This window comes from Lynx rufus, unplaced genomic scaffold (assembly GCF_022079265.1).
Source record: "Lynx rufus isolate CCGP_SWC_20201006 ecotype Redwood Valley unplaced genomic scaffold, mLynRuf1.p SCAF_9, whole genome shotgun sequence".
Taxonomy (NCBI): Eukaryota; Metazoa; Chordata; class Mammalia; order Carnivora; family Felidae; genus Lynx; species Lynx rufus.
In genome coordinates, this window is record NW_025814897.1 from 44,914,258 (window position 1) to 44,937,960 (window position 23,703).

Genomic DNA, 23,703 nt, shown 5'->3' on the forward strand with positions numbered 1-23,703 from the left:
TCTGTTTATCGCTAATAAAGATATTTTAATGCCACTCTCCCCTCCAACCTGCTCTCCCTGGTTTGCCCACCATGTTGTTGCTCATTCCAGTTTGTTACATTATCTTTTTTTCTGACCATCTCTCTCTCTCTCCTTTTCACATACATCCTAGTGCTCTGAGTCCTATTTATGGCTGTTGCTTTCACAGCATCTGCCACCGCCATTGTTCCCTGGCCATTTTCTACATGCCAGCTTAGGGTTTTGTCATTTCTCTGCTGCATTATGGATCAGCCTCCCACCTCCTGTCTCTCTAGTCCCATCTCTTTGGTTTCTTTTCCTCCTGGTCCCCATTCTTAGACATTCTTTAAAATACCAGCTTCATCTTCCTGTACCCAGCTATGATTGTGTTACTACCTATTATCTAATAAACAAACTTAACCTGGTTAACCCAAGCCTTTTAAATTTGTGCCTATATTCGGTATCCTGATCTGCTTTCAGAAAATAAGACACACAGTTACTGAAAACTTTGCTGTCAAGCTAACTCCATTCATGCCACTCTTTGTTTCAAATATCCCTCATCTTGCCTCAGGAACTGTCAGATTTGTCACTGTAAGAATCTCAACACTCCCTGTTATCAGGTCCAGCAAAAAGAAAATTGCTCCTTATTTATCAGTGTACCTCTGTCTACTTCCCTCAGCCAGCAGTGACACTTCCATGGCATATTTCTTACTTTAAGAAAATGAATTTATATTAGAAATTTGGTAGATTTTTAAAAATTTCCTCAAAGCTGTAGGTGGATCTATCAGAATATATAGTCCCTAAACATTTGTTAAATGACCAAGGTTATTCCGGGGATGCCGTACCTTGTTGAGGAGAAATTGATCTCACCAAAGGGCAGAGAACTGGAAACCAATAAGGAGTCAGTGGGACTCAGTAAATTGTGTAGGTAATTTTTCCTTGGTACATAAAAACATTTTCCAGGTTTCAGAGAATACAGTGATTATTTCCTTATTAATCTCTATAGAGTTTTGGTTCAGGTTTTGTTTGAATGGGCTACTAATTAATTAACTAAAATGCGTTTCGGATTTTTTTCATTTGCAGACTAATAATCCTAATACTCTGACATTTTTCAATTATGACTCTGGGTAGAGATTTTTCCTATCTAACTGATAGCATTCTCTGATAATCCTGCCCCTTTCTCAAAAGACTCTCCTACAGTATTTCTCAAAGTGTATTCTAAGGAATTTCCAGCCCATGAGACTCTGGTGAGTGGAAATTAGGGAAGAGAGCATGTTGTATCCAGGTTTGAGAAAGTGAAGGAACTATATTGTGTATGTGTGAGACAAGAAGTGAGAACTGTTGAGTAAAAATCCAAAGGGGCGCGAGAGAAAGAGGTTTGAGCATCTGAGCCTCAGACACAATTCCTTTGCCATGGGCCATGTTTCTCAGGAACTCTTTTGTGTTTGGCTCTCCACCCAACCACCTTTGTTTTAAAGAAGGGCTAGCTTTATGAAGCGCTGCTTCTGTGGCTACGGCTCCATAGAAGTTTAGAGATAGGAGATGGAATTGAGTGAAATGGAAAATTCTGAAGCAGACATTGTGGTCTGGCTGCCTGGTTTTCAGTAGCATTTTTGTATATAAATTAGTTCTAAGAATCCAATGACATAATAGAAACTCTCAGATCCTTAACTTGAGGTTCAGGGAGTCATTGAAACTGCTGAAAGTATAGAAAAAGTATTGGTTATGGTCATCTCCCTGAGGTCAGAGCTTTCACCAAAGTTAAAGAATCTAGACCCAAATGATTAAGAGCCCAAAATGTGTGCTGCGCCTATAATGTTTGTAATTCTTCCCTGTCTCACAAATGGCTTTTGCTCTTCATTTTCACATCATCGAGCTTCTGTTGTCATATTCTTTTAGTTTTGTCTGTCTGTGCATTGACAGGCAAATACTCTGCCTTATAGCATGGTAGGAAGAAGGAAGTTAACATCTGAGTGCCTGCTTTGTGCCAGACAATCGCTTAAATAAAGGTATCCGCATCATATTTAATCCTCTTAATGGCATGGGTGATGATGATGATGGGAGTTATCATAAGAGCTTAATCTACTAAGGATTTGCAGAGATAGGAGCTGTTCTAAGCACTTGGTAATCATTACCATATTTGAATTATTTTGTAGTAATCGTTTGAGGTATGTATGATTATACCCATCTTAATAGGAGTCAGTTGTAGTTTTGTGATGTTAAATTCTTTCACAGATATCAGACAGCTAGTAAGTGGTGAAACCATTTGTAGGAGGTCAGTATGACCTAAGATATCTGCTCAGAAATTACATTTTGCTGCCAAACTTCAATTTCCTTTAAAAAAAAATTGTGTATTTATTTTGAGAGAGAGAGGGAGAGGAGAGAGAGAATGAATGGGGGAGGGGCAAAGAGAGGGAGAGGCAGAATCCCAAGCAGGCTCCACAGGATCAGTGCAGAGCCTGATGCAGGGCTCGAAATCATGAACCATGAGATCATGACCTGAGCCAAGATCAAGAGTCAGACGCCTATCGGTGCTGACAGCTCAGAGCCTGGAGCCTACTTCAGATTCTGTGTCTCCCCCTCTCTCTACCCCTCCCCTGCTCGCATTCTGTGTCTCTCTGTCTCTCAATAATAAATAAGCCTTAAAAAAAAAAAAGAAAAAAAGACGCCTGATAGAGCCACCCAGGTGCCCCCAATTCCTTTTTTAATCTTTCAAATTACTTAGTGTATTCTTAAGTATATACAGGACAATTAATATGTATTGATCGATTGAATCTTTTATCCTTGCAGTGCAAAATCATGGAAACTTTATTTCCTTCCAAAAATTGTTCACACCTAATTTTTACTTATAAATCTTGAAAGAAATATCCAAGATTTGTTTCTTGATTTGTTTTTTTCTCCTGCCCTAAAATTTTCATGGTGCATAGCTTTTTTATGTACCTTGGTCATTCCATTGACATTATCTAAGTTGTATGTTTTATAACTTACAAATTCTTTGTGTTATTGTAATTGCTCTGTGTTTCATATCTTTTTTTTATGTTTATTTATTTATTTTGAGAGAGAGTGTGAGTGGAGGAGGGACAGAGAGAGAGAGACAGAGAATCTGAAGCAGGCTCTAGATTATGAACTGTCAACACAGAGCCCGACGTGAGGCTCGAACTCAAAAGCCATGAGATCATGACCTGAGCCAAAGTCAAATGCTCAACCAGCTGAGCCACCCAGGCGCCCCATATGTTTCATGTCTCTTAATGCAGTCTTTCATATGGTCACAGATCACATCAAGTTCATCTCCTTGTCACGTAGAGCTTCCAGCAATGTCCGGGCTTAGTTAATATTTTAGTGAAAAATTGATACTTCTTTATGGAATATGGTATCTTTACAGTTTCAGAAGGTTATGATTGCTATTAACGAGTGGTTTTTGTTTTTCCTCTTCCTCTGTTTCATTTCCATTGTGTCCTAGCATTGACTCACATCATCTCTAAAAGAAGTGAGAGAGGGAATTGATTGGGAATAGTTGCAGAAGACATGAAGAAGCCCAGAAATAATCTTTGCCAGTAACTAAATTGGAACCTGGTAAACCGGATAAGCACTGAAAAGTTAGAACAGTGTGATATGGCAATGCCAAGTTGAATGAGAAATTCACATAGTGTATAATCAGAAAGATACATGTTATCACGGTGTAATAGTAGTGCACTAACTAAAGAGTTGATAGAGCATAGAAGTGAGTTTTTGTTGGTGGCTGGTGGGTAGACGCTGCTGTGTGAGTGGTCTTTAAAGTAGAAGTTAGGGAAGAACTTCTAAAGGGATTTCTTCTAAGCAGCAGGCAGCAGGCATTTGGGGTAAAAGGAGCAGCAGGAAGACCTGGAACACTGAAGTCATTTCACAGACTGGAAAATTCCTAAGAAATCTAGTGTGTCTAGAGCTGGAATGCTATTTGTTTTAAATTGCTAACATGGAGAAGCTTGTAGAACAGTTTTCTCATTTCCGGACAATGTGTCTGTCCCTTATCCATCATCCCAGGCAAGTCCTCTCTTTGTGTCTTGCTTTCCAACCATATCCTATAAGGTACAGTTCTGTAATGATGAAGCATTTTCATCTGTTGTTTATGGAGCCAGTCGTCTACTTGACTTGATCTCTAATCTCTGTGCTACTTGACTTCTTTTATAACCGCCTCACCATCACCACTAACCATCTCCTGAGTCAAACCTCTGTAGTTCCTGTATTTTCTCTGTATCCTTTGTAGACCATCTTCAACTTCCCATGTGTCTACTTTCTTAGTCACAATCTGTTTAAGAAAATGCAGCTATTGAAATATACTAAAAATAGCATCTCAGTGATGTACATAACCAGGGTCCTTTCATAGAAGAAAGTTGCTAACCCTGAAAAAAAAAAAAAACCAATTGTGAAAGCCATTTGTAAAGCCATTTATAGAACTTAGTTGTGTAGTTGAAACACGCCTAGTGGACACATTGTTGCATAATTGAAACATTGATAGGACAAGTGCTCCTTGGGCCTGAATGTAGATTCTAGGCAGCCATGTAGTTGAAATCATGGAATTAAGGGTTAGGAAATCATCCTCAAAGGAATGACTATATGTTGATGTCAAATGTATTATTTCTGTCCTAGACCCAAACCTGCACCACTGACTGCTGAAATACATGAAAAGCTTTTACATTTGCCAGCATCTTGGGACTGGAGAAATGTTCATGGTACCAATTTTGTTACTCCTGTTAGAAACCAAGGTAAAAAAAAAAAAAAAGTCTGATTTTTTCATTTATTCATTCTGAAATACTGAACACTTACTATATACCAGGCTCTCGGGTTGATTCTGGGGATACAGGGATGAAACAGGCACGATCCACTTTAGTAAAGAAATGGAAAGTATATAGCCAATGGCCACTCCTTCCTTTTTTATCCACGACAGATCAGAGATAATAGATAATCTCCAGCTGAGCCCAGCATTTCTATAGTAGCCTTCTCCAAGTACTTCTAGGCAGCTAATGAAATTAATCAGTAACCGGTAAGACAAGCTCATCTGCTCTCCCCAGTAGGAGAGACTCATGCAGAAACAAAGAACTGCACAGAATTGAAATTGGTCTTCCTTCTGTAAGTGCTTTGGTGGAATCTGCCTTGGCCATTTGCCCCTACACATTCCACCCTCTGCTCCCCACCATTTAGTTTTTAGTTACTGTATGAGCCCAGAAAAATCCTTATTTTTTTTTTTCTGTTACAGTAGATTTTTTGAGCTGTGTAAGGACCTTTTTAATTCATTTTATGTCAACAGGACATATGATGGTAAGTATTAACCAAGCTTCCTGAGTGGTGATCTTGTGGAGCCCAGCTTTACCAAAAGTATCATCATAATTGCATTTTATCCATTATTTTCAGAAATTTGATACAATATGAGTAGATTGAATAACACTTCCTCTAATAGTGCTTGATAGCAAATTATCTTGTTATCCTAAATTTTAGCCAACAGTGACTTGGAGAATCATTCATACCGTACTCAGGTTTATTGCTTCTAAGCTCATTTTGAAGATAATTACAGTACACATGACTGATTTGTTACTGTAAAATAGGTGTAGTATTTGCTGTCTGGAAACATTCTGATTAGTGTCTTCTGAGAGGATTATAAGTTAGTAACACCCCAAAATAAATTGTTCTTCCCCTTTCCTAGAAATTCCATGATAATCAGCCTGACTTCTCAGCATTCACCACCAGCCCTTTAATTCCATCCTCACTGAATCCTGGCAAAGTCTTCTGAGTGTACAGAGCTTTGAGCAGGTCTTAGAGCAGCCAGCCAGCAAGGTTCCTGTACTCCAAATGACATCAGAGGTCTCATCTCTTTGTCTTTCCTTTCACAAGTTGTTCTGGGACTCTTCAGCTCTAGAGAAAGAGATCCTGAAAATTTTCCCCTACTTTTTCTTTCCTGGGGAGGGCTTCTTTGGAAAGGAGGGATGGGGGATGAGAGAACTTTGCAAGTAATCGAGAAATGAATGGAGAGTGAAAGTAAAGGGCTGATGTCCAGAGAGGCTTAAAATTTACTCTGTCATCAAAGAGATGCTCTATATTTATCTGAGAGGATTACGTAAATACTGCACGTCAAGTGTTGATTATTGAGGGCCTGGCACATGGTTGTTCTTGCCGTATTATAGGGTGTTTATAGAGCATCAAATGTGTTATGATTTTTTTTTAATGGCTGAGGATATAAAGACTAATTGATATAGCTCTCGTCCTAAGGATTTGCAGTTTAGCAAGATCTGCAAGCCAAAAACATTAAAATATAATATGTAACTGCTTTTGTAGTGTTTTTAAAATTTGCTGGGGGCATAGAAGAAGGTCAAAAGAAAAGTTTAGGGCTCCTGGGTGGCCCAGTTGGTTAAGCATCCAACTTTGGCTTAGCTCATGATCTCATGGTTCATAAGTTCGAGCCCCATGTCTGGCTCAGTGCTGACAGTTCAGAGCCCGGAGCCTGTCTTCGCCTGTCTTCAGATTCTGTGTCTCCCTCTCTCTCTCTCTCTGCCCTTCCCCTGCTAGTGCTGTCTGTCTGTCTGTCTGTCTCTCTCTCTCTCACTCAAAAATAAGCCATAAAAAATTTTAAAATTAAAAAAAAAAAAAAAGGAAAAAAAAAAAGTTCCACTCACTTCCAGAAAGACACAATTGACTGGTGATGAGACAGTAATGCAAGGGAAGGAAATTAGAGTTTTTAAAGCCGAATTCTTTGACACTGGTTTTCTCATAGCTTGGTAAAAACCATTGTCTCCCATGTTCTATATTCTGTGAGTGCTATAAATATGATTTGTACAGACACGGGCAATTTTTAAAGGTTCCTCTTTTGACTTCCTTTTTGGTTGTCTTTACTTTGGGTTGGGGAAAAATTAATTATTTTTTTCTTCTGGGAAACTGGGCTACTTGGAAAATTCCACTAACATTAGGAACACCAGTGTTCTAGGTGACCCAGAATTCAAAATTACCCAAGTTAAGGTAATTCACAACTTTGCTGTATTCAGAAAGCAAATCAAGGTGAGTAACAAAAGGAATATTGCGAGGAAAATGAGGTTTTATCTTGACTCTTGAAGGCTGCTTTAAGCACCAGCTGTGTGGCTAGATTTATGTCTAAGTGTGAGAGGGAAGAGAAACTAGGAAATTGGAAGACTTGGACTTTCTTTGTTCTTCCCTCTTACGTGCTCTCTTTATTATTGCACCTTCAAAAGGGAAAGGGGGTGTCTCTCAGGTCACATTAGTTAGGGAATGCAGTGTTTTTCTAATGTCTAAAACCTAGTTCATTTAAGTCTTGTTCTAAATACCATCTGTACGCAGGGCTGAAATTGTTCTACGCTATTCATTTTACATACAAGATAAAAAGGAAGTGCCAGAAAGGTCCAGTGACTTGCCCAGAGTCACACAGCTGAGTCATGGAGTAGGGATGGGGAAGACTCCTGATTCCTTACTAGTTCAGTGTGTCCTCCACTGTGGGAAGGGGCAGCCGAACATAGTTAAACCATATGGAAATCACATTAGCTCTTTGAGTTGGTGGAAATTTGATTACTGCAAAGCTCTGTCTGGGTCAGACCCCCTTAATTCTTTGTTGCCTTGTAGTCTTAAGGAATAATGGTTCTTTTAAAATCTACATTCTAGTCTTAACTTTTTAAAAGGAGGCATTAATTTCCTTGGCAGCTGACACATTATTCTGGGAGTGTCAATGGCTTGAAGAAGGTTGTGTCCTTACCTCATTGCTGCAGTTTCTCTCTCTTAACAGTACATTCTGAGCCTTTGAATGTACATGTGGCCTATCGCTCCCACAGTGCTAGATGGTCAGATGAAGGTTCAATGGTTAGTACCAAGAGTCATTATTTCTGTGGATACCCATGGCCCAAGAATGCTGGATGATCAAAATGGGGCCATTTCCCTATTCTTGGGATGTTATTTATTACAAGTGTACCTTGAAAAGAACACTGGCTTTATCTATTTACTGTTGCTGATCTAGTTCTCTGACACTGTATCATTTAAAAGAGGGGTCCCAAGGATAGCATTATTTAGATGGTTTCAAAAACAAAATGTTCAAGTTAATTTTTTCCTGATGACAGGAAAGAAAATTTGAAAATTCTTTCAAGTAGATGCAGACATATGAACTGAAAAGAACACAACCTGCCTTAGGAGACGCTTAGATACTAGCACCTGCCATCTATTCATTTTGTGACTTTGAACAGATCATTGTTTCTTTCTGAGTTTCAACATACACATTATCAAGTGGGTACTACACCAGGTGAATTCAAGATCCTCTTCCAAGTGTTTGTCCTAACCTTCATCATTTAGGAGATCTCTTAGCAGTAAAAGCAGTATATGGTATGGATAAATCTGAGATGTTTATAGGGACAAGTTTGGGAAACATCTGAAATGGTAGCAGTTAAAGGGTAGTAGAGTTCTAATGGACTCTAGTCAAGGACATGTGGTATTGTTTAACTACTGGAGAGGACTCACAGTAGAGTCTAGGTTTCTGCCTCCCTTATAGCTTAGAAACAAGTAAAGGTTGACTACTACCAATGAAGTCACTTTTTTTCCCCTGGATGTAAATCTGTATCCACTTGTTAGTAACTGGAATGTTCTTTCTACAAACACGCATTGAGTTTCTTGATTGCATCAGGCAGCTAGATGAAGAAGGCACATTTCTTATGTACACTCATGGAAATTCACAGTTCAGTTTGAGGAAAACGGTATAAGTAATTCAGCTGGAGTGTAGGATGTTAGGGGCTGAGCATAGAGTGTCCTGGCTTTCATTTGTACTCAGGGACAATTGTGAATCAACATCACCTGGTGAAAGGGAAGAACAGTGTCCCGATAGATAGTAATCTAATACATAATGTTGTTTTGGATACTTTTCTCTCTAAGGAAGGCAGTTACTAAATTTTACTAATTTCAGGTTTATTAAAGAGAAGGCAACATACTCTTTATGTGAAATGGATTTTTTAATGTAATATTGTCTATTCATTAATCTTAGTGCATAAGGGAGTGCTCACCATTCAAATAATTTGGTAAATAATAGTATGTTGAATAATATCAGTTGTGTGTAACTACATTTATACCAATATTTTTGATTTGTTGCAAGCCTAACTCTATGTAGAATTTGTGTCAGTGGCAGAGGTGAAAGAGGCTGTATAATAGAGATACTAAAACTATGTTCATATTTTTCTAGAATGTAACAAGTTGAAATCCCATTTTTGTCACATGTGCCGTATTTTCTTAAATGTATTTATGTGTTTACTCACACCTGTTAAAGAAATGTAGAAAAATGATATTGTTCATATAAATTACCTCATAATAAAACATTTTTCTTCTCTTGAAAGAGCAACTATATCCCTAGCATTTGCTTCTTAATAAATTAATTTTGTCTTCACCAGGACATCCGGGTATTAAATAAAGCAGTTCTCTTTTCCCTTCTCCCTTACCTCTATCCAGCTACTTTTCATGTTCCTCTTTCCTCTGGGTGACACTTCTCAGGGAACCATGACTGTATTGCTCTTACCCTTTTCCCCTTAGAACCAGTCTGTTTTCAATTTCATTACCTCCATATTCCTTATACCTTTACTTCCTCATTGGCCACCTTAATTAAATACCGTATCTGTCATTATAATTACTCTCTTACCTTTCTTGGACTTTGTTGTATTTTGCCTCCTCGACCCTGGTTAAATTGAACTTTCTATAATACACCCATACCTGAGCCATTCTTAGTGTTAATTCCACCCAACAAGTAGCTTTAGAAAATGCTGCTCTGGAGATATTTAAAAGCTCAGCTCACATGTGTCCCTTCATAGTTTTTCTCAACTGAATGGCTCAGAATGCTACAGACATACATTATTTCTTGATTACCAGGAATAGTACCAAATTCTTTTCAGAGACTAGAGGAGTTTTTTGGTTTCGTTTTGCTTTGTTTTGCCTCCTAAAATATTCTCACGGAAAGCCCCATAGAGTAACCTTGGCCTTTTGAAAGCTGACTTCTTAACATTTGTCTATAAGGTTAATAGTGTTTGTCTATTGAATCTTCTATATTGGGCTGATTCTTATAACAACAGCAGCACACAATATAAATATGTTAATTGTATCTCTCCACTCACATATTTCTGTGTTTCTTTGTAAGTGCTTCAAAGTTCTCTTGGGTTATATATCTTGCTTTTCCATCACCAGCATCTTGTGGCAGCTGCTACTCATTTGCTTCCATGGGTATGCTAGAAGCAAGAATTCGTATATTAACCAACAATACTCAGACCCCAATCTTGAGCCCTCAGGAGGTTGTCTCTTGCAGCCAGTACGCTCAAGGTAAGTATTGTATTTCAAGCCCTTTTTACCCGGGTGTGGTAGGCCATTGTTGGCAAAGGTAAAAGGATAGTGTAGTAGAGAGCACACCGTCTGTAGTCAGAGCACCTAGGTGCAAGTTCTGGCCCTATCACTTATTCATGAGTGATTCTCATGGAATTCACTGCACCATTCAGCAAAATGTCACTAGTTACTATGTACTGAATGAGCACTAGCTCTTAGGAGCCTTTTATGGACATTATCTAGCAATGCTCAAAACCTTGAGAAGTAAATATCCCTGTTTATAAACAGGACAGACACAAAGTTGTTCTGTAATATTTTGAAGGCCACACAGCTTCTAAAGTTTCAGTTCCAACTAAAGTCTCACCCCAGAATGTAATTTGTATTAAAACCATACTAACACTGGTTTCTCTCTAGGAGAAAACTAAAATTCTGAAAGTGGGCTTTCAGAACAGGGCATGGGTAAGCTATGTAGAAAGCCCAGCTGCAACTGATTGACAGTGAAACATTCTCAGGTTAAAGTTTTCTGTCAACACCAGATTGGGCCAGTAGAGAGTGAAACTGCCAGGAATGATTATTTGTCATTGAGCCTCTTGTTCTTTTTGAAATACTTATTAAACCCCAACATTGTAACTTCTAAGCCCTGGGAACTGTAAGTATCAAGACAGCCCTTTATCCTCATGAACCTTACACTTAAGTGAGGAAGGTAGAAATTAAGTAATGAAAAGAATGGTGAAGAAAAAATACACGTTAATGGATGTTTATAATAAGGTAAGGACTGGAGGCAGGTGATGGGGACCTGATTTAGACTTTTTTTGCAGTAGGTAGTCAGAGAAGACTTCCTTCAGGAAGAGCCACATTGTGGTGTCTGGCTATTTAACAATGATGGTAATAATAGCCAACTTTTATTGCTTTTACATGTAGTAACCAGTGCTACGAGGAAGGTACTATTCCTATCTATATTTTACAGATAAGTAAACAGATATGGAGAAGTTAAATTCTTCAGTTTTGGATCTGAACTTCACTACATAGTCAGGCTTCAGAGCCTCCCCACTCAACCACTGTGCTATTATAGCTACCTTCCATGTCATGTGCCAAATAAATGTCTGTTAATTATATGGGGATGAGAGGGTAGTTAGCTTATGTGGCTAATGGATGATGAGAGGGTAGTTAGCTTATGTGGCTAATGGATGATGAGAGGGTAGTTAGCTTATGTGGCTAATGGATGAATGAAGTAGCATTTAAACTGAGAACAACTCGGGGCGCCTGGGTGGCACAGTCAGTTAAGCATCTGACTTCAGCCAGGTCACGATCTCGTGGTCCGTGAGTTCGAGCCCCGCGTCAGGCTCTGGGCTGATGGCTCGGAGCCTGGAGCCTGCTTCCGATTCTGTGTCTCCCTCTCTCTCTGCCCCTCCCCCGTTCATGCTCTGTCTCTCTCTGTCCCAAAAAAAATAAATAAACGTTGAAAAAAGAATTTAAAAAAAAATAAAATAAACTAAGAACAACTCTTGGGGGTAACAAAAAATTAATGGAGTAGAAAAGGAAAAATAGGAAATGGGACACTTTCTCCTCTGCCTCTTTCTAATGTGTGTTATTCATCCTCAGGCTGTGATGGTGGCTTCCCCTACCTCATTGCAGGGAAATACGCCCAAGATTTTGGGCTGGTGGAAGAGGCATGCTTCCCCTACACAGGCACAGACTCTCCATGCAAACCGAAGGAGGACTGCGTCCGTTACTACTCCTCCGAGTACCACTATGTGGGAGGTTTCTATGGAGGCTGCAACGAAGCCCTGATGAAGCTTGAACTGGTCCACCACGGGCCCATGGCAGTTGCTTTTGAAGTCTACAATGACTTCCTCCACTACCGCAAGGGGATCTACTACCACACTGGTCTGAGAGACCCTTTCAACCCCTTTGAGCTGACTAATCATGCTGTCTTGCTGGTGGGCTATGGCACTGACCCAGTGTCTGGGATGGATTACTGGATTGTGAAAAACAGCTGGGGCATTGGCTGGGGCGAAGATGGTTACTTCCGGATCCGCAGAGGAACCGATGAGTGTGCAATTGAAAGCATAGCAGTGGCAGCCACACCAATTCCTAAATTGTAGGGTATGCCTCCCAGCAATTCCTACTGACTTCCATCAGTCATGAGAGGGGATTGGTGTATCACAGATGGAGACGTTTATAGCAGTAATTGCAGAAGATTACGAATCAATTCCTATGAAGATTTTTGCCTTTAGAATGAAAACTGCCTTTGATTTGAATATACCTTCCCATTGACTTCTGGCCTACTTTACTATGCAGGAACAAAATGCAGGATTTTGTTAATCATTTGTAATTCAAACATGCTATATTTTTAAAACTCTTTGTGAAAACACAGATTTATTTTTCAATTGTAAAAATCAAGAAAATATGGAAATTATTAAATTTTTTTTAAGTTTTTAATCAGTGTTTAGGTGACATATATGTGTGCTTAGCAGTTTTCATCATTGGCCCCTTCAGTTAGACTCATGTTATTACTTATGTAAGTACTTAAAAAATAAGAATTTGAGTGTATTTCAACTAAAAAAAACCTATGAACCCTTATGATAAGGGTAAATAATGACTAGTTAACCCTAAAATTATTCCCTGGATGTTTGATGAACCAGAGGCCATAGAGAAAAGAAATAAGGTATTTTGTTTTGTTTTTTTAACGTTTATTTTTGATAGGGAAAGAGAAGTGGGGGGACAGAGGATCCAAAGCAGGCTCCACACGGTCAGCACTGTCAAACTCACAAACTGAGATCGTGACCTGAGCTGAAGTCAGACACTTAACCGACTGAGCCACCCAGGTGCCTTTCTGTTTCTATATGACAGGGATCACTACCTCATCCACAGTGGCAGAATTTATTAAAAATGGTGACTGCATGGAATACCATGATTCTTCAAGCCATGGAATTAAACTCTTAAGCTGTACAAAAAACAAGTTTCATAATCTAAAACTTGTTTACATTCGTGCTAATAGAACATACAATCAAAGTCTGGTGACAAATTGAGCTCGCAGAGGATGGGAACTCTGGCTAACCTCCCCAAAGACATTTCCAGGAGAACAACATGTGTTGTATGTGTGGAGACACCGCCATCCACAAAGGAAAATAAAGTTTAGCTGCGCAGCCAAGCACAAGCGAGACATTGACTTTGGTGCTTAGTGCCTGGATAAGCTTTCTGGCTGTGCCTCATAGGAGCAACAAAGCCTTAGGCAGTTTTCTTAAACCCACCTGTGTTTCAGTTTGCTGGTCTGTGAGTTGGAGATAACGGGATAGATAACCCTGTGTAAGCTCTCCATGTCTAAACCCTTGCACTTTTCTATGGCATGGTTTACTTTATTTAAGCTTTATTTAAGCCTCAGCCTTTCAACATCCCAAGTGGGGAAACAAAAGTAGATTCAGATGATGCAATTTCACAGCATCCAGACTTGCTCGCTGACCTTTATTTGACCTCTAACCACTGAATCCAGGAACTGAATAGATTTGAATAGTAGAGGATACATGTACCTACTTCTTAGAACTCCCCGAGGGTTAAATGCCTTCATAATACGTAGAACATGTAAACAGTATTTGGAATGTAGAAAAGAGTATATAAATATTAGATATCACTCAAGCCTTCTTTTTCTGAACACAAATCGTAAAATGTTTGCTATGAGGAAACAGCTAACACATGTTCTATTAATAAACATGCCGTACCTTGCTAGGAGAGTGGAGGAGGGGCTTATGAGATTTTTTCTTTTTTTTTTTTTAATGTTTATTTTTGAGACAGCGCAAGCAGGGGAGGGGCAGAGAGAGGGGGACAGGGTCAGAAGCAGGCTCTGCACTGACAGCACAGAGCTCAACATGAGGCTCAAACTCCGGAACCATGAGATCATGACCTGAGCTGAAGTTGGACACTTAACCGACTGAGCCACCTAGATGCCCCAAGATTTTTTTTTAATTTTAAGGTAGAACAGAATCTACAGAGGCACACTGGCACAAAGAAACAAAAACCTTCAAAAACTTGAGATAATTTTGATTTTTTTTGGTGTAGAGGTTTCTACATCCTTGACTGCACTGTTGCCTCTGCTACTCCCTCTGTGGAACAGGGTGAGAGGCCATCATTTGGAAGCTACGGCTGAGAGAAAAGTCACTGCAATTCTGAAGTAAAAATGACTAAGGTTAATCTATGGGTGTAATACGTTGATTTTCTTATTTTGGGTTTTCCTGTAAGGATAAGGTAAGCATAATAGTCACAAAACGTTAGTGTTGGAAGGTCACCTGGTCCACCTCTCATTAAAGTAAAAACAGGCCGGCAGAGGTGAAATAGCATACCTGGGGTTCTAGTTAATAAAGATAAATCTGGATTCCACTATGTTCAGGGCTTTCTACTGTTCCTGCTGCTTCTCAATTAAAAAAGGAGAAAGGAATCTGTGTTGTGAGACCAATAAACTCACTGTGTTCTGTAAAATCATTTCTAAGTTAACTTTCCAGCTTTCAGAAATCCTATCTCTCTGGGGCAAGTACTCTAAGCTTCAATCCGCATGTGGTAGTTTAGAAGCCTTAATTTAACAGTTGTCCTCTAAATATAGTGATATTTATATTTCTTAACTGTAGTAAAGATTTATTTTTGCTCTAAAGTTAAGTGGAAACTTCCTGACCACAATTGGAAAGCTTTAGACATATCAGAGTCTTCTGCTTCGATGGAAATTGCATGGACTTGAAACTGAATATTGGTAGTGTCAGTTAGACACCAGACCTTAGTTTCATTAGCTATAAAACGTTGACCTCGTTGAACTGCAGTTGTGATTGAAAGTGTGAAATTGCCTGGACTGTAAAATAGTTGAAACCTCAGCAGACATTCTGGTTGTGCTACACAATGTTCTCATCATGACAGCCAACCAAAATCGGAGGAGAGAAACTGGCCTTTGGACAGAAAATGTAACACATGTCTTTGTTGATGTCCTCCTTTTTCCTTTCAGAAGTCCATTTATCAAGATTGCCTTTCTTCAAATGCTTTTTAAATGTTTATTTATTTTTGAGAAAGAGAGAGAGAGCAGGGGAGGGGCAGATGGGGAGACACAAAATCCAAAGAAGTCTCCAGGCTCCAAGCTGTCAGCACAGAGCCCGATGTGGGACTCAAACCCACGAACAAGGTGATGACGTGAGCTGAAGTCGGACGTTTAACCGACGGAGCCACCCAGGTGCCCCTTCGAATGCTTTTTAAATTTTTTTAATGTTTATTTTTGACAGAGAGAGCATGAGCGGGGGAGGGGCAGAGAGAGAGGGAGACACAGAATCCGAAGCAGGCTCCAGGCTCCGAGCTCCCAGTTCTGCAAGCTAAAATACAGCTGAACAGTAACAAGAATTAGTCTATGGAGACAAAATAGCTTTGTGCTCTGAAAATATGGACTGAGTCTTTGCTTCTCTAATGCTTGTTATTTAGTCCTTAGTTCAGTTATTGAACAGAGATCTCTAGTCTTTAGTGTTTGTTTAAAAGGCAATGCTAATATTTACTTCCATGGGCTATGTGTGGCAAAGTTTAAAAGAAGCAATGGGTATTTGTTTTTATACTACCTGCCCTGTAAAACAAAACAACAAAAGGTTTAAAGTGCTTTGTAAAGTTAAAGGTGCAGTAAAATAACTTCAGGCTAAATGAACGAAAGTAAAGGAAGATGAAGGTAGCAAAATAGGGTATGACCATGAATAAAGTCTGTACAGTCTAGCACATTGGCTGATACATGGGGATCATGCTTCAACAGCAGTTCTCAACCAGAGGTGATTTTTGTCCCTCAGGAGACATTTGGAAATGTTAGTAGACACTGGGGTCATCATACTGGGAGAGGGGACACAGTCCACAAGGAGATATTATCCAGCTCAAAATGTCAGTAGTGCCATGGTTGAGAAAGCCTGCTCTACAACATGAAGACTGACTGGCACATCTTTTCAAGTGTCATTGACTATGAGTCTGGAGTTCTCTCTTGTGCAACAAGAGAGTGGACGCAGAATTGAATACAAGAGACGCTCATGTCCGAGAGGAGACAGGGGCCCCAAACGGGCATTGCGTCTCTGTATTTATTGAGCTCACAAGATATTACCCATGTGGGTAGCGTGAGACAACAAGATCTTACACATGTGGTGAGTATGGAGAAAGCAGTCAGATAGTAATCATTAACTTGTGTGAGTAAGAAGCAAAGGATCCTGGGGGGTGGGGGGCGTGACAAGTGGAGTTTGTGATCAAGGTACATTGTCACCAGATGGAAAGTAATTTCCTGCAGGTGATATAACCAGTTACTTGTGATCCTATTACAATATCTCACTACCTAACCTCAGCGCTTTCGCCCCATGGTGGCGGCTTTCCACCCTAAGCTTTTTTCTAACCCATTTAAGTAGAACCTATTTCCCCACATCCCAGCAATTAATGGTGGTATAGACTTTGGAGAATGGGGAGAATTCCACAGGCTCAAGTTATCCCAGAAGCTTCCAGAGAGTATATGAAACTTGAGCTAAGCTGTGAAGAATCAAGAGGGGGAGTAAAAGACCTGCCAGGCCCAGGCAGTGGGGAAGATTGAAGCAAGGGGAGAAGATAAGGCACTTCCCTCAGCTTCAGGATGACATACAATACCCTCCACCCTATAGGAACCCATGGATATGATTTTAGAAAGATTTTAGACTTATTAAACACTTAGCCATGTAGTAAGAACGGGGGTCATTAGTGGACCATAAATTGGTGAATCCATATTTTGAAAAAGGAGGGGAGCAAATTGGAAGATAGAATGATAATTGGAAGCCCATGTTTGAGAATATTCTGCCATAGAAGGTGATGTAACATATCATCTCAACTCATCAAACATTTGACCAAGAAAAGAGGTAGATTGTAGTAGTTTTGCTTAAAAAAGAGCATTTGTTTAAAGCATTGATCTTTTGCCCTTGCGAGGTTGTGGATCGTGGGCCCTTTTGAGACTGGTAAAAATTATGGATTCCTTCCCCATAAAAAAGCATGCACTCTTCTAAATTTTGCATAAAATTTCAGCAGGCTCTTGGAGAGGTACAAGCCCCAACATAGTAAAGTACAGTTTTGTGCGTATAGGTGTTTTTCCCCCCTGCAAGTAGTCATTTCATGGTGCAGATATAATCATTAGTTTTCTTTCGACTGTTGGCTGGGAGGAACCTTTGGAAAGTCTTGACAGGTGGGGTTCTGGGAGCCTGTATCAGGTGGATAACTCAGCTTCCAGTTGGAACCCCACTCTCAGACCCTGTTTGGACACTGAGCTCCCCATTCGTTCTTGGAGCCTAGTGGCTCTTTTGGTTCCAGCCCCTTGTTTTGGTTTCTCTGGGGTTGGGACCTGGTTGGCATCTTTCGAGCAGGACTCTGCCAATAAAACCCCACCTGGTAACTACAGTTCTTCCAACAGCAGAGAGACTCTTTTGATGCCTGCTGTCTGCTTTCAGGAATTCTTCTTGTGCAGCCCTGGATTCCCCTTATCTGTGGTCCTGCCGTCCACAAGAGCAGCACCATTACTTCCTCGTCCCCTTGAGCCCATGCTGCTGCCTGCCCACTGCAACAGCTCCACCCAGTGGACGCCTTGTTGATTCACAAACTGCCCCCCCCCCCCATACACAGAGGGCAAGGAGAGACTGAAGAAAGAGGAAGGTCACTCCAGATTGGTAGGTGGCAGGTTTGATAAGCAAGAGAACTTCTAAGGCTTGTTGTCTTCGGTGGCCACAAGGCAAGTAGATCTTTACACCTGCCTGCCAGAATCTTAAGAGGCCTTATGTGGGTTAAGTCACAAACACCATGTAGATGGCCTCAACACCTCACTCAAGGCTATGCCGTTGGAAGAGCTCCCACTGTGGGGACAGGCAAGTTACATTTCCCAAGGACAGGGGAGGAGGTGAAGAGATTCTAATTGCCTGGGTCCCACTCAAGGGTCAGCCAGAAGTCACCTCTTCTCCATTATCTCCTCTAACTTAACTCTAACTGCCAAATCTACTTTATTTTTGCACCCAGTTAGTTGTTTTTATTGATAATAATAGCTACCATTTATCAGTCTTATTTTGTGCCAGGTGGTATAGTAAGCCCTTTAAAAAAAAGACTTAGAGCAATAGGGACCATTTCCTGAAAAGTCAACACCACTGGGGAAGACAGAGGAAGGACGTCTTGAGGGAGGAAATATAGAGCTGTACTTTGATAACATAGAGACCTGGGTTCTAATCCCAAATAAGTGGATGAGCTCTATGATTTAGGGCACATTACTTAACTGCCCGGATTCCGTATCTGTAAAACAGGATCTTTACAAGTAATTGAACAAGACATTATATGTAAAGGCATTACTTACTTCTTCCTTGTCTTTTGTAGGTGACTATCATACTTGCACTAGCCCTGAGATGTGAGAAGAAGATGCCTTCATCATCTTAAACCAGGATGAATAATAGAAGGGTGATCTCAGAGACAGAGAGGTTAATCACGAGATGAACAGTGAAAAAGGTATGACATACTCTATTTTAAACATGGTGAGTTTCAGCTGACCACTGCAAAAGCAGTAAAAGCTTTTCCTCTCAAAAAGCTTCTCGCCAGAAATATGACAGTGATTCACAGAAAGGATTTGTTTAGCAGATTTGCAACAATTGCTATCGGCTCAAATGGAAAATATTTTCTGGTAGCACACTTGGCCCTCCAAGGGAAGTTGATTATTTTACTTAGAGTGCAATGGCAAGGAAGGTATTAAGGACAGCAACATTTCTTCCAATATAAAAAATAAATAAGTAAAATTAGGAAGGTGATTGAGGCCTTCTGCTATATTTCGTATACTGGGTGTTAGTAGAAAGACATCAACCCAGGGTGGGCTCACATTTAGGCTCACTGCCAGCTGAACATCAATCTGGGTGCTCGGTGATCTCTTTCTGTATATTTGAACTACCCACCTATTGGGCTTGTGAAGTTTGGGATAATAAAACAATAAAAAAAGAAAGAGCCCCTGCAGTTTTTGCATGAATTTTTATTGAATTCAGCTCAGAGCCCTTTAGCAGGAAGAGTGCTTGCTTTGGCAAGCGTCCAGAGAACATCTTTTAGGAGGACCCTTTCTGTTTTTGTTTTGGAGCAACTTTGTGCAGTTAATCACCGCGTTATTTACAGCTATGAAAAGTTGGAAACAGCCAAGAGGTCCAATAAATAGGAAATAGATCATTTACAGTTTGCAAGCTTGACAGTATATTATACAATATTAAAATAGCTATGTTGTTGATATACACTGTTAACAAATGTTTAGAATATATAGAAAAATAATGCTTTGATTTGCTACATAAAATGCAAGTGGACATATAAGCACCTTCAAAAAGGCAGGAATATTATGAATTGCTAAACATGTTATTTCCTTTATTGTTTTTGTTGTAACAGCTTAGTTATAAATAACAGAAAATGTAATCAAAATTTGCATGACCAAAAAGCCCTCATCACGCAGATGTGCTTAGGTCACTCTCCCCTCATAAAAAAAGCCACCAACTTTCCACATTACTGCAAATATCATATTATTCTTTCCTTCTCTCAACAGGTGCACTTCTTCAAAGAGGTTTCTTTTCCCTTCTCACTTTGTGTTTTCTCCTCAATCTATTGAAATCTGCCTTCTGCCAGGTCACTTTGAAATTGTTCACATCAAAGTAAGTGAAACACATCTTGTTGCTAAAAGCAGTTTTCTATCTTTATCTCAGCATTTGCTATTTGGTTATACCTTCCTTAACCTTGCAATTCCCAGCTTTCAGATCTCTGTTGTTGTTGTTTTTTTTACACTTCTTTTATTAGGCTCCTGGTCCTCCAGTTTTCCCTTAATTTTACAATTCCTCCAGCTTCTGTGTCTCCTTTCCCCATCACTACGCTTTGTCTCTTGTTGAGCTTTTCACTGTCAGCATAAATCATCTCTGTGCTGATGAATCTCAAATCTAGTCCCCATCTCCAGAGTTCCTGCATTAGTTATCTATCATGGCAAAACAATTACCCAAAACCTAATGGCTTAAACTGGCGCACATTTATTGTCTTACAATTGCTGTGGGTCAGGAATCTGGATTCTGTTTCACTGGGTTTTTTGCTTCATGGCTTCTCACAAAGCTGCACTCAAGGTGTCTGCTGATGGTCTGCATTCTCATCTGAAGACTCAGCTGGGGACGGCTCATATAGTAACTATAGTCAGCATCCAGTTCCTTGCATGTTTTTGGATTAAAGTCTTCAATTCTTTGCTGGCTATTGGCCAGAGAGCACCCTGAGTGCTTCGCCACTTCATGTGGGCTTCTGCAGTATGACAGCTTGCTTCATCTAACTGCGCAAACTCTAAAAGCAATGGAGAGAGTGTACTAGAATATAGGATTCAGTCTTTGTAACCTGATAATGGAAGAGATATCTCCTCAATGTTTCCATATTCTACTGGTCAGAAGCAAGTTCCTCAAGGAGAGAGTGTTCAGGGAAACCCTGAATACCAGTAGGTGGGGCCTTTTGGGGCCAACATAACAATGCTTACCATAGCTCTAAACCAGGTATCTCACTTCCCACTTGTACATAGAAGTACAAGTCCCATTATCAAGTGGAAAATGTACAAGTCTGAGTACATCATCTTTTTCCCATCCCCAAAGTAAGCTCATTTCCATCCTTTAAGTTAATGGCACCACCATTCACTGCATTTCCAAAATCAGAAATGACAGGTATTATCATGGATTTATTCTTCTTCCCCACCCCCAATGTCCAATTATTCATGACCTCCTTCTAGTTCTCATTTCTAAATACCTATTATATCTGTAGTATGAAAATACACCTTTAGTCTACCTGTGGTTTTTATAACGCAGGCTACACAAATTCACACTCACCAAAATCTTCTTGGTCAATAGGGATACATGAAGTTGAATGACAAATATTGTGAAGGGAATAGCTTTCTACCTGAATGATATCAAAACTTCCTAATAGGATGAAGTGGTTTAGTATGGTTATTTCCAGTATGGGGATGTAAGCTCAAAACAGTCGTGTTTGTTTGCAATAACTTCTATCAGCTGTTCTTGAAAATATTATCTTCCTGGAAGGATGAATCCCTGGAAAATGTTTCAGTCCTACCATATAACTTTTCAGGTATTTTCATTTATTAAATTTTCACACCAGTCCTAAGAAGTTCAGACCTATTTGTTCTACTATTTCATCCTCTCAGGGTCTCCACTAATGCACAGGATGGCAATGTAAGGGCAGGAGGGTGTTCCTGTGCAGATCCTGGAAGCAGCAGGGGCCTGCACACATCAGTTCAGAACTCTAATTCCTCCCCAAACCTCTTCAGTTCTAGCTGCTTGGAATTTAGACATTGTGGTCTGCTTTTAACAAACCTCCTTTTTCTAATGTGACCATGAGATGGGGATGGCCAAGAGTGACAATGGCATTTTCTAATTAGTTATAACATGATTGGTTGTCACATATTTCATATATTTCCCTAACTGCTATGTCCTTCCAAGGCAGTCCTGGAATGTTTGTCTGGGAGCTGTCTGCGCAGAAACAGATTGGGGTATACCACCTGTAAACTGGAGGCCTTACTCCTATGCTCATTTCAGTCGCTGCCATCCATGCCTTCAAGACCTAAGTCACCGGAATCCCTAAAATACTCCTCATCCTTAGATTCAGTTTAACTGGATCAATTTCCCAGGCCTAGAAAACAGTTGATACTTGTTATCCTGACAGCCCCATTCAAAAATGAGATATGAAAAGTAATGCTTTCATAGCGACATGTGGGAAAGAACTATAAAAACCCTTAAGACATGGTTTGGCAAAGATATTTTCCCCAATTCAAAAATGAGTAGTGTTTTCTGGCATCTGCTGTAGTACTTTGTGGCTGGCAGCTGAATTATCTTGGTCTCTGCCCAAAACTCTGGCTTCGAAAGCTGATCTTCAAATCTCCTGTGTTAAAGAAGGATATAAAACATTTAATGGTTGTTTGTGTGTCAAAAATAAGACATTGTATTAACCAGATTAGGAGATGCTGTGCTTGTCCAAATGGCCACAACAATAAACAAAATAATTACTTTTTGCCTGGTAATGTAATGTTTATATTATTCTTCCAAACAACCTATGAGATAGGATAGGTTTTAACAGCCCATTTTACAGATATAAAAACTGAGATTCAGTGAGACTAAAAGGCTGGCTTGTGGGTATTTGAACCCACAGCTTTATTTATTTATTTATTTATTTATTTATTTATTCATTCATTCATTCATTCATTCATTTTTAAATATTTATTTATTTTCAGAGAGAGAGAGAGCATGTGTGCGTGTATGCACAAGCAGGGGAGGGGCAGAGAGAGAATCCCCAGCAAGCTCCACTGTCAGCACAGAGCCTGAACTGGGGCTTGATGTCATGAATCATGAGATCATGACCTGAGCCCAAATCAATAGCCAGATGTTTAATGAACTGAGCCACCCAGGCGTCCCTTGAACCCACAGCTTTAGACTTGAGCCTGTTTTCTTGCTAGTTTGCTAAATTATTTTTAAGGTTTATTATCTGAAATGCCATGTAGTAAGCAGCAAGTTAGTAATTCTTCCTTTAACTATGACTGAGAGAAAATTATATACCATTCTCAGCCAATATTGACTTGGAGAATTGTTTATACCTTCCTTAGCATTAGTAAGTTTACAGTACTTTTGAAGACAATTATCCTACTCATGACTGATCTGTCACTGTAAAACAGGTATGGACTCGAGTGCCCATAAGTAAATTTGTTTTGGTGTCGTAAATATGTGTTGGTGTCCACATTCCTTTTTCCTAGAAAATTTACTTTAATCAGGTTCTCCTGCCTCTGTGAATTCACTGTCCTCTAACCCATGACCTCATGTCATTTGGTGCTTTGAGACCTCTGAATGGGTTCTTTATATTGAGGTGAGGACATAGCTTGCCCTCTCTGTTAAAAGCCTATAGCGTTAATTCACTGTCTTTCTTTTTTTTTTATTTTTATTTTTTTTTTTAAATTTTTTTTTTCAACGTTTTTTATTTATTTTTTGGGACAGAGAGAGACAGAGCATGAACGGGGGAGGGGCAGAGAGAGAGGGAGACACAGAATCGGAAACAGGCTCCAGGCTCCGAGCCATCAGCCCAGAGCCTGACGCGGGGCTCGAACTCCCGGACGGCGAGATCGTGACCTGGCTGAAGTCGGACGCTTAACCGACTGCGCCACCCAGGCGCCCCTCACTGTCTTTCAATTTGATAATTGAAATAATTCAATCCTGTACATATTGCTTTCTGTCATCCTTTGCTTTTTTATTTTATTTATTTATTTATTTATTTATTTATATTTATTTATTTTTTGAGAAGGGAGATTAGAAGTCAATAAGAGAAGAGGCAAATGGAACAGTGTTATATAAATCTTTGCTTGTGAAG

At 39.8% G+C, this 23,703-nt stretch overlaps 2 protein-coding genes across 4 annotated transcripts in view; both read left to right on the forward strand.

Annotated features, from left to right (window-relative positions):
• Nucleotides 1–12,949, forward strand: part of CTSC (cathepsin C) — a 38,613-nt gene extending 25,664 nt beyond the window's left edge. The window contains exons 5-7 of the mRNA XM_047071805.1: nt 4,624–4,739; nt 10,180–10,311; nt 11,914–12,949. Of these exons, the coding sequence (XP_046927761.1) occupies nt 4,624–4,739; nt 10,180–10,311; nt 11,914–12,416 (751 nt within the window). The 3' untranslated portion in view covers nt 12,417–12,949. The remainder of the gene's footprint in view (nt 1–4,623; nt 4,740–10,179; nt 10,312–11,913) is intronic.
• A 3,607-nt stretch (nt 12,950–16,556) lies between these two features.
• RAB38 (RAB38, member RAS oncogene family) overlaps nt 16,557–23,703 on the forward strand; it is a 128,497-nt gene continuing 121,350 nt past the window's right edge. For 2 of the 3 annotated variants that reach the window (XM_047071807.1, XM_047071809.1), the window contains exons 1-2: nt 16,557–18,801; nt 19,865–19,970. The gene's annotated coding sequence lies outside the window, so the exon portion shown is untranslated. The remainder of the gene's footprint in view (nt 18,802–19,864; nt 19,971–23,703) is intronic. The other variant, XM_047071808.1, reaches the window with a different exon arrangement.